The 10,588-nt window shown below is 56.6% G+C and overlaps 1 protein-coding gene across 1 annotated transcript in view; it reads left to right on the forward strand.

The window, feature by feature from the left end:
- Positions 1-9,721: 9,721 nt before the first annotated feature.
- The window catches only part of ADI1 (acireductone dioxygenase 1), a 6,173-nt gene continuing 5,306 nt past the window's right edge, over positions 9,722-10,588 (forward strand). The window contains exon 1 of the mRNA XM_029938358.1: positions 9,722-9,841. Coding sequence (XP_029794218.1) covers positions 9,737-9,841 — 105 coding nt within the window. The 5' untranslated portion in view covers positions 9,722-9,736. The remainder of the gene's footprint in view (positions 9,842-10,588) is intronic.

The following is a 10,588-nucleotide window of genomic DNA, read 5'->3' on the forward strand; positions in this document are numbered from 1 at the left end:
GAAGGTACCGGCGCACTCTTCCTTCAGGCCTCTTAAAGGAACTTCAGAAAAAGAAACACGTGCGGCATGTGACCATAGTTGATAATGCTGTGGGTGTACTTGAAGTTCGCTAAGAGCAAAACCTTCCTTTAATTTTAGATAGAAAAAGCATGAGTGGGGGAGGGGCAGAGAGAGGGGGGAGATAGAGAGAGGATCCTGTGCAGGCACTGCACGATCAGCACGCAGCCTGACATGGGGCTCGAACTCATGAACTGTGAGATCCTGACTTCAGCCAAACTTGGAAGCTTAACTGACTTGAGCCAGCCAGGCACCCCTGCTAAGAGTAAATCGTAAGCGTCGTCATGCACATGAGAAGTTACTGGAAAACTGCATCCACACGCAAAAGAATGGACTTAGGCCCAGACCTGACGCCCTTCACAAAAATTAACTCAAAATGGACCACAGACCTCATGTAAAGCAGTTAGATGCCCTTGGGTGTGGCGATGCCTTCTTAGATCCAGCACCAGAGACAAGGCGTGAAAGGACTAATACTCTGTGCTTGTTAAAAACTTAAAAAAAAATGGGGGTGGTGCTTGGGTTAAGCTCCAACGTGGGCTCAGGTCATGATCTCACAACTTGTGGGTTCGAGCCCCACGTTGGGCTCTGTGCTGACACCTGGAGCCTGCTTGGATTCTGTGTCTCCCTCTGTCTCTGACCCTCCCCCACTCATGCTCTGTTTCTCTCTGTCTTAATAATAAATAAAAACATAAATTTAAAAAGTTTTAAAAAAGGACACTGGAGAAAAAGACGACAAGCCACAGACTTAGGGAAAATACTTGCAAAAGACACGTCTGAGGAAGGACTGTTCGCATACAAAGGACTCAAAACTCCAGAATAAGGAAACAAACGACCGACCAGAGAAGGATTGGTGACCTTGGCAGAGACCTCACCCAAGACACACAAGGCAGAGAAGCAGGCACCAACCCCGCGCCGCCGCAGCGCACGTTCGGTCGGCCCCCAGACCTCGGCTGAGAGCGCAGGCGCGGACGCGAGGCCCCGGGAGCGCGCCCTCCTCGCTGCTGGGGACGCGCCGCGCGGCCACGTGGGAAGGCGGTCTGGCGGCTTTTTCCAGAACAAAACCTCCTCCACTCTCCCCCTGCGACCCGGCGTCCCACTCTCGGGCCTCACCCCACTTGAAAACGTCTGTCCACCAGACCTGCACGCGGAAGTTTACGGCTCTACGTGTAACGGCCAGACCCCAAAGCCACCAGGTGACTGGACGGACGCCCTGGACGTCCACGGTCACAAGCGCAGCGAGCTGTCAGGTCAGAGACAGACGTGGGGGACCATGAAGGCACGCTACCGCGTGACGGCATCAAATCTGAAATGGCCACGGATGACTCCAGCTCCAGGACGTTCTGGGAAGGCAAACCTGTGGACCCAGTTAGGTAGTCAGTGGGGGCTGAAGGGGGGATGAGGGCGGAGGGAGGGAGGGAGGAGTAGGCGGGGTCACAGGAGTTTGGGGCCACGACGCCACGCTCTGTGATCCCACGGTGTCGGACACGCTTCATTAACGTTTGTGCAGACCCACAGAACGTGCAAGACCACGAGTGAGCCCTGCGGCAAGCTCTGGACGCCGGGCGACGGTGCCCCAGGCCGTGTGCTGACCGTCCACTCTGCTTCCCCCCACCCCCCCAGCTCTTTCCCATGGCCGCTCGCCAGGCCTCACACCCTGCGGGTCACCCTCCCCGTCCCCACGTCCTCACTTCCCTCTCTGACTCTGTCCTCCGCGCCACCCCCCCACCCCGCCGTCACCTGTTATTCCCCTGCCTCCCTAACAGGGCGCCCGTGAGCCAAAGCTGTGGGATCCTCGCCGCCAGATATTCGACCCTTGAGAATCTATCACATTGGCCTACGTTTTATTTTTCACGAGAGAGATTTGTTTGCTCCGTGAGGATCTATTTTCCAAACGTCAGTTTCTGTTACACGTTCTCGTGGTTTTTATTACTGAGACTCAGCCCCAGCGCTTGTGTTGTTTGGTGTTCTCACGTTTCTGCTTCCCTGTGCCCCGCCCCAACATTGGGGGTGTTGGAATCAGAAGCAGAGACCAGCCTTGAAAATCCCCCGAGGAAACAAAACCAGTTGGGTTATACTAACAAAGATTAGTTTAGTTTAGTTTGCAAGACTAGCCTGACCCCGGTCATTTCTCCCTCGTGTCCCTGGAAACCACGGACAAGACTCAACTGTTTCCCGAAAGTTGCTGTGAGCTAACCACTAACCACTTGTGCATCATTGAAGAAAGTTCTAATACCGCGACGACTCAGCGCCCGCGCACCCCGGAGCCGTCCGTGCTTCGGCTAAGCGCTCCCGGCTTGGAGAAGGGCTTTTCGGCGCGCGCACGGCACGTCTTTACCCGTTCCTGGTCGCCACTCCCTGCGTGCTTGTCCGGGCTCACCAAAGCACGTTGTGTGCGGTGGTTTTGGAATTAGTGCGCGCCCCCCTCCGCGGGGAGGAGTTTTGTCGCCCATACACAATGTCTTCGTTCCGAGCCTCACCACTCTCCAGAAGAGTTAGCAGACGAGGTCCCCTCAAAGTTTTTGACCTCCAGAGACTTTTTACTAATCATTTCTCTCAACGTAACGTGATATGGGGCACGCCTGGGGGAGGGTGTCACCGGAGCAAGTGTTTGGGGACAGTGCGCCTGCGGGTGTGATGATGTACGGAGCATGAGACAGGTGTCCGCCCACTAGAACAAATGTGGTTTTATTTTCATCCCAGAAGCATGAGGATGTGGGATCATTCACGGCAACACTGTTCGTCCCCAGGGAAGAGCCTAGGGTCACATGATGGTCTTCGGTCTTCTTTCATTTGTTTTGTTTTTAAAGAGGAACTTTTTTTTTTAATGTTCTATTTGTTTTGAGCGAGAGAGCATGAGCAAGGAAAGGTCAGAGAGAGAGGGAGACACAGAATCCAAAGACAGGCCCCAGGCTCCGAGCTGCCAGCACAGAGCCCGATGCAGGGCTTGAACCCACAAACTGCGAGATCATGACCTGAGCTGAAGCCGAACGCTTAACTGCTTAACCGACTGAGCCCCCCGGGTACCCCCAGTCTTCTTTTAAAGATGAATTAAGATGAAGACAAACGCTCTCTTTTAATTCGCACGAACCAGATTCTGCTCACCGTGGCCTCCAGGCGGCTGCGTCGGAGAGCTGCTCCTTTGGTAGGAAATCTGCTTGGCGCCCTTTTCTCAGTTATGAAAAGTTCGCGCACGGGTGGCTTGTTTCTTAATTCGAAATACCATAACTTTTTGTAGAAGTCACTGAAATTGTCCAAATACACACACCAAGAGTCGTTTTGTGAATGTCCACACATCCCTGTCAGCCAGTTTTGTTGTATGGAAGTCTCTTTCAGTGACCTGGCCAGGTTGTAGGATATGGGACGGTCCCCGGCTTTTCCTCCTGGCAGTCCTGTGTCAGCCCAAGTTCATTTCTAGACGGGCCCTTGTGCTTCACAGCGAGTCTTGATTCTTAGCCCTCTCCCTCAAACACTAGTTTTTGTCCTGCTGCTCCCGGCTGCCGGCACGTCTGCCATTCTGTGGGACGCCCGCTCCTGCTTAGCATGTCCTGGTCTCCAGAAGGCCCCCCGGGCTTTCCCCGTACACGACGTGAGCTGAGTTTGGGCCCTGACGGGAAAGCCGTTCAGACACAGGCTGCTCGCTGGGGCTGGTCAGCTGTCCCTTGCACGGTGGCTGTCAGCAGTGAGGGGCCGCGGGCACGGGGCCTGAGGTCGCAGGGGGCCGGCTTGGCGTGCTTGACAGCAGTTGCCAGGACACCTGTTGTCCTCCGAGAGACAGCTGCCAAGTAGGAGGGCCTTGGCGGCCCCGTGATCCTGAACATCTGCCTGGTTGTCTGCTCGGCCCTCCTCCTCCTCTCGGGGGACCCGGCTTTGTCAGAAAGGGCTGCCAGGCCCAGCCTCCCCGGATGGTGCCCACACAGCCACCCAACCCGACCTCCCTCGGGCTTCCGCAGAGATCCAAGGGCTGGACATGTGATTCTGACTGGGCCATCTGGAACCTTCCATGAGGCTGGCTCTCCAGACACCACATAAAAGAGCTGCTTTTTCATGAACTACAAGCGAGCCTGGTTGGAGAGCAACGGGGGGCTGGCTTTCCTGGACCGGCAGGAAGCTGATTACGGGAGGCGAGAAGGGAGCCAGTGCTTGGGGAGCCGAGCTGAGGCCACCAGCATCCTCTGAGCCCGAGTCCCGTGATGTGGGAGGCGAGGCCCCAGGCCTCCACGAGAGCCGCCCTATCTTTGCTCTGTTTTGTTTGCTTTGCTTGTTGCCCTGCCGTCCCCGGCCTGGACGCCCAGAACCGCGAGGCTGAGCGGTGGGCACCTGAAGCACAGGGGGCACAGGTGGCAACACGTTCCCTCCGAGCCAGGGCGGTGAGGGGGCAGAGGCCGCGGTGGGGTAGCTGCTGGCGGCCGCGCCACTCCTGCAGGGCCTGCCGCACCGGCTGCTCGGCACACACGCGCAGCAAAGCAGTCGGACAGACCAAAACTAAGCCCAGCTTCTCTCAAGAGACATGAAGAGACGAGGAAGCCGCAAACAATTAGGAAATCTCGATGTCTGCAGAGGCGGGTTACTATTCTCTGTGATGCAGGGGAGACACTCGGCATCTCTGCTAGGAGCGCACATGTGGCGGTCACTGGACAGAGACCTGTATGACTGAACTGCAGGCCAAGCAGCAGGGTGCCTGGCAGTCACACTCCACATCGAACGAAGCAAGCCCGCCATGGCGGTCTGACTTTTCTTGGCGCGGGGTGGCGGTTGGGCTCACAGGGCTGCCAGAACCGAGACCAGAACGTTAAACAGGAGGCCCTTACCAAGGCCACGGCTACACCTGCTGTGCCATGCAGAACTCTCCCTGCCAGACAGAAACCTGTGATCATTTCCCAAGGCTTACCCAGCTGTCGTGGACTCTGGTCTGGAGTTCCCTCTTGTCCAGCAAGAGCGTGGATGCAGGATTGAAATTCGAGAGAGGCCAACGTCAGGGAGGAAACGAGATCCGAGGGAGGGTCTTTGTTCAGAAGGCCCACAAACATGGTGAGGTGTGTGCACAGAGAGAAAATGAAACCGAGAACATTAACTCATGGGTGTGGGGGAAAGGGGGCTTTGAAGATATGCAGTGTTTGGGTCAAAATGGGTGGAAGGTGAGGCCCCACTTCTGTTGACCTCAACTGGCCCGGGGTTCAAGACTGAGCAAGCTATCTCAGGGTCAACAAGGCACCTTTCTTTTGCTGATTAGCTCCACTCTGGGCAACTTCCCTTTTGGGGGCAGGGGGAGGGGGCTATAGCCCTATTTACCTATTTTGGTTCTTCCTTCCTGTGAAAGCGGCTGCTCTGCCACAGCACTAAGCTGGGGGGCGTTTCCACCCTGAACACCTCATCTTGTTTACCTCATCTTGGATGCTTTCATCCTGAGATTCCCTATTCCTATACCTTCGTTCTATCCTGGGGGCCTTTGCCCGTTACCTCATCTTGTTTACCCACACTTGGGTGTGTTCCTCCTGAGGCTTTCTTATTCTTTGTTTTTTTATGAATAAGGGTCATTAGGCTGTTTATAACCCTAAGAGAAAGTTCCCAGAAAATCAGGTTCTCAGGAGACATGATGCCTGCTCCCACAGTCCCAAAGATGATTGATACATTTTATTGCAGTAGTGACTTTCACAAAGGCGTTCAGGCCCAGAAGGTAGTCAGTTATCAGTTAATTGCTTAGGGGAAAATTATATGTTGCATTAGGTGTATCCAGTTTACTCATCTTTTCCCTGACCAGGTGCAATCATGCCTCAGGGACAGGGCAGGGGGACAGGCAGGGGGACAGGCCCCTCCTGAAATTAATCAGCAAAGCACTCTGAGGTTTGGTGGCCAAGCAGAAATGAAAAGTTTCAAGAGGGTAGATTTTGGGAGCTATCTGGGGGCAAGAGACTGTGCAAGCTTGCCGTATCCTCACCAGGAATTTTCCCTCTACCAGTAGGTTCAAATAGCTCCTAATAGATAAAGCCTTTCCCGTTGGCTTGGAGAGGTAAGCTTCTACGTTACGGGCAAAGGACTGAGGGCATCTTCTGGGCATGGAAAGCAGCTCCCGGTCATTAGCCAGTAGGAAAATGGGGGTGCGGCCCCGGCAACCTTGACTGCACCTCAGGAGCCGCTGAGCAGAGGGTGAGCCAGCTGCGCCCACACTTCCCACCTGTAGGGCTGCGAGCGCTTGGTCATATTCCAAGCTGGAGGCATTAGATGCGCACAGAACAAGCCGCGTCTCCACGGGCCTCTGACATTCCTGCACACCCACGTGGAAGCCGGGTGTGGTTAGCATGTCCCGGAGCCCAGGCGGCGCGCTTCCTGCCCAGTGTAGTAAAGATCTAGGCTCCTAAGCTCAGTGCAACCCGCTGGGCACCGGTGTCTTCTAGTCTCTTTGCGCCCCCGGGAGGGGCCGGGGCAGCGACGCTGACGCTGGCCGCTGCTGTCGAGTCCTGCCCAGGGCCTGGCCCCTGACCCAGGATGCTTGTGTCTTCAGCCACCGTGCACGAGCTTCCGGCAGGCCCCTCGCTGGCTTGTTAGTAGCATGAAATCTCAGACGCTTCAAAGCTCTCCCCACAGCCCAGGGGAATAAATACAATTTTAATATTATTGGGATAAAGTGTGGTGTGCAGATTGCAGCCTGATGCCTGTTTTTGTATGTTCTGTGAGCGAAGAATGGTTTTTACATTTTTTTTTTAAGTTTGTTTATTTTGAGAGAGACGAGAGAGAGTGACAGAGAGAACGTGGGAGAGGGGCACAGAGAGGGGGAGACCGAATCCCAAGCACGCTCCCCACTGTCAGTGCAGAGCCTGATGCAGGGCTCACACCCACAAACCGTGAGATCATGACCTGAGCTGAAATCAAGTCGGATGCTTAACCACCTGAGCCACCCGGGTGCCCTCCCCCCCCAGTTTTCATATTTCATTTTTTTTTAATCTTTTATTTTTGAGAGAGAGAGAGAGAGAGAGAGACATGTGAGCAGGGGAGGATTAGAGACAGGGAGACACAGAATCTGAAGCAAGTTCCAAGCTCTAAGCTGTCAGCACAGAGCCCGACGCAGGGCTCGAACCCACGAGCTGTGAGATCATGACTTGGGCTGAGGTCGGAGGCTTAACCGACTGAGCCCCCCAGGCGCCCCACACGTTTTTCACATTTCAAAATGGTTGTTACTGAGGGACCATCTGCTCTGCTTGCTTTTGCCTCTTGGCGGGCACGGCCTGAGGGATCTCCCCGCAGGGAAGTGTGTCGCTGGTACATCTGCACGTCCACATCCTTCGTGCCGTGGCAGCTCGGCCGGGGCCCCTGGCTCAGGCTCTGCCTTGTCCCTGCTCGCTTCTCGCGTGGGCTCCTGGGCCGGGAGCACCGCACAGGGCCGGGGGTGGGGGGTGGGGACAGCGGGGCACGGGGGCAGGTCTGCCGCGAGGGGACCATCGGAACAGAGTCTTCCCAGGCTGCCTACCTCAGGGTGATAAATTCTGGTTGCAGAACATAGTTTTTGGCTGCTGCCGGCTATTCTGCTGGGAGAAGTAGTTCAATTCCTCCTTCCGAGAAGGGAGGCCTGGAGGGCAGCACTGGGCACAGGGAAGTGACGAGGGCCGTTCTCACCCGGTTCTGGCTGCCCGGACGGGCTGTGCCAGCGGCGCTGGGCTCCCGGGGGGGCCCTCCAGGGCACCGGCCGTCCTGCTTCTCTCGGGCATGGTTGTTCTTGCGACATAAAACAGCTCCCTCTCTCCTCCCCAGCAGTGAACAAATAAATAAGGCTCCTGGGTAAGATGGAGGCCAACGAACAGGGCCACGTGACTGCGCTGCTGCCGCACGGGGTGGGGGTGGGGGGCCCCCCCGCAGACGCCCCTCCAGCTCCCGGAAGCAGCCGTCCCCCCACCGCGTGCCGCAGCCTCGCCTCCGCCCGGCGATGAGCGGTTAGCTGTTCCGCCTGTCTGTGCGCTCTGGGGCGAGGCTCCCGGCTCGGCCCAGCCTTGCTCCGTCCTGGCCGTGCGACCTGGCGCCAGCCGCCTGCGCTGCGCATCCCTCTGTGGTCTTTAAAGTGAGTGTAGTAAGGGGCGCCTGGGCGGCTCAGTGGGCTAAGCGTCCGACTTTGGCTCAGGTCCTGATCTCACGGTTCCTGGGTTCGAGCCCTACATCGGGCTCTGTGCTGACAGCGTGGAGCCTGCTTGGATCCTCTGTCTCTCCCTCTCTCTCTGCCCCTCCCTCACTCTCTTCCTTTCAAAAACAAACAAACATTTAAAAAATGTGGGTAGTAAGTAGTGTCCACTATGCTTGTGAGGGCGGTGAGACCTCGGGTGGACGCCCGTGTGGGGCTGCCCAGCGCACGGCCCTGTTTTCTAGGGAACGGGACTTGGTTTGAGTTAGGACAGTGGCAAGAACGCCATGGAAACTCTATGGCGAGTTTCTTATCACATCCTTTCCACTTTCCTTCAACAGACTTCTTTTTATTGCCTGTGACTACCAGGCATGGGTCCCTGGAAGACTAGGAAGACACACCCTGACCCCAAGCACAGGTTGCCATTGGCAACACAAATCCAGTCAGCAAGTACCAAAACCATGGGGCCGGCATGGCGGAGGCTCACTTTGGCCAGATACATCATGACAGATAAGCACCAGGAAGTCCTGAACCGGGGAGGCCTCCCCAGCCGTGCAGGGCACCCAGAGGCCTCTCCAGGGAGGGGTGCCTGAGCTGAGAAGGGAAGTGCGCAGGGGAGAAGGGTGTCTGCAGGACGGGGAGAGGGAGAGGGAAGGCGCCCCGGCAGAGGCAGGGAGGACGTCAGACTCTGGGGGGCCCGTGTGTGTGTGTGTGTGTGTGTGTGTGTGTGTGTGTGTGTGTGTAGGGGTGAGAACAGGCGGGAGGGGCAGCTGGAGAGCTGGGCAGCAGCCGGGCAGTTAGGAGGGTAGGGTTAGGCAGACAGGTGCACGATCCTGTTTATATCTTTTGACACATGCTCTGCACAGAAGGGTGCAGCCTCAGAGGCGGAAGCAGGGGGTCATTTTCAGTGAGTCCCTTTCATCAGGCAAGAAGAGGGCAGAAAGACCCGGACTGGGGGCAACTGAGTGGACTTGTGTGCTTTAGAGGTCAAAGCGACAAGACTTGCTGCCAGATTTGGTTGAATGCTGAGGGTAAGGAGAGGACACACAAAAATCCCTAGATGTCTGGATTAAGTTCACTGGGTCAGGAGAGGCTGGGGAGATACGGGGTGTGCAGGTTCGGCTGTTCGGTCTAGACACTTACTCACCATACATGTGGCGCTGCCAACTCAGACGTGGAGCCCCGTCTCAGAAGAGGTCCCTGCTGGAGATGGTGGGAGTCATCTCTGCGTACTGGACTCCACGCGCACACTTACCGTGCGTGCGGAAGGAGGACGGGACAAGGAGAGCCCTGCGCGCTGCACAGCACTGTGGTCACGCCAAGAACCAGGGAGAAGCGGTCTCCGGAAGGGAGTGGGCAACTGTGATGACCTGACCGACAAGAACAGAAGCACACGGCTGGATCTGGCAACACGGGGGCTGTGGGGGGCGCTGGGGCTGCCTTGTGAGAGCAATGTCCAGGCAGCAGCGAGCTCTGCGGCTTCACGGGGCGGGATAAGGGGCGGGCGTGGGGAGAGATCGCCTTCAAAGACAGGGTTCCCGAAGCTTCGTCACAAAGCGCAGAAGAAAATGGGCAATGACGTCTAAGGTGGAATCCTGCAGGAAGAGAGCTAGAGGCGGGCTCCCCACCAGGGTGTGGGCACAGTATTTGCTGTCACTGCGCGGCTGGACGACACAAAATGTACGTGTGCCTTGTGTACACCAGTTGGGGAAGTTCTAGAAGGGACTACAGAGCAGTCTAGTTTAAACCCCACACCTGGTCCAGTGACTTGGTTTCCTGTCACAGACTGTGGTGTATGGCTGAGATAATCTCATCTTTTCTGGTTCATTGTTTTGAAAAAAATGAACCTTTCTTTTCTAATCTGCTAAACGGATTATCAATTCACAGATTGGTGCAGGGAAACTTGTTTATTTTTCCTGGGACAAAGCTCCCAACAAGGGGAGGGGAGATGGGGTAGTACTGCCTGCTGCTGACGCCACAAAGACGGGGGGGGGGCGAGGGGGGGAGCGGATGGACAAGGTGCAGTATCCGGCCCTGATGACTCCTGTCCTGCGTGGTGACTTGACCTGACTTCAAGCCCCGCTGGGTCCCATATCAGCTGCGTGGGTTGTAATAAACTTTTTGGGATGGCATTTAATTTTCTTCCTGTAAAACGTTCGTTTCACAAGATTGTTCTGGCTGTCCACGGAGATCGTGGCACCAAGCACCATCTGCAAAGAGGATTTGAGAACGCTGACTTTCACCTGCGGCCCACGCACCGGGGGAACAGGGCAGTAGGGAGCCTCGGGACGCCCCGTGTACGTAGGACGGGGTCCGTCAGTGTCACCCACGCGGTCCCCGCTGACCGCAGCTAGGTGACCGCTGGCCCCGAGGCGGGCTCCTCCTGAGACATCGCCCCCGCCCCGCCCCGCCCCGCCCCGCCGCCCC

The sequence above is a fragment of the Suricata suricatta genome, chromosome 4 (assembly GCF_006229205.1).
Source record: "Suricata suricatta isolate VVHF042 chromosome 4, meerkat_22Aug2017_6uvM2_HiC, whole genome shotgun sequence".
Classification (NCBI taxonomy): domain Eukaryota; kingdom Metazoa; phylum Chordata; class Mammalia; order Carnivora; family Herpestidae; genus Suricata; species Suricata suricatta.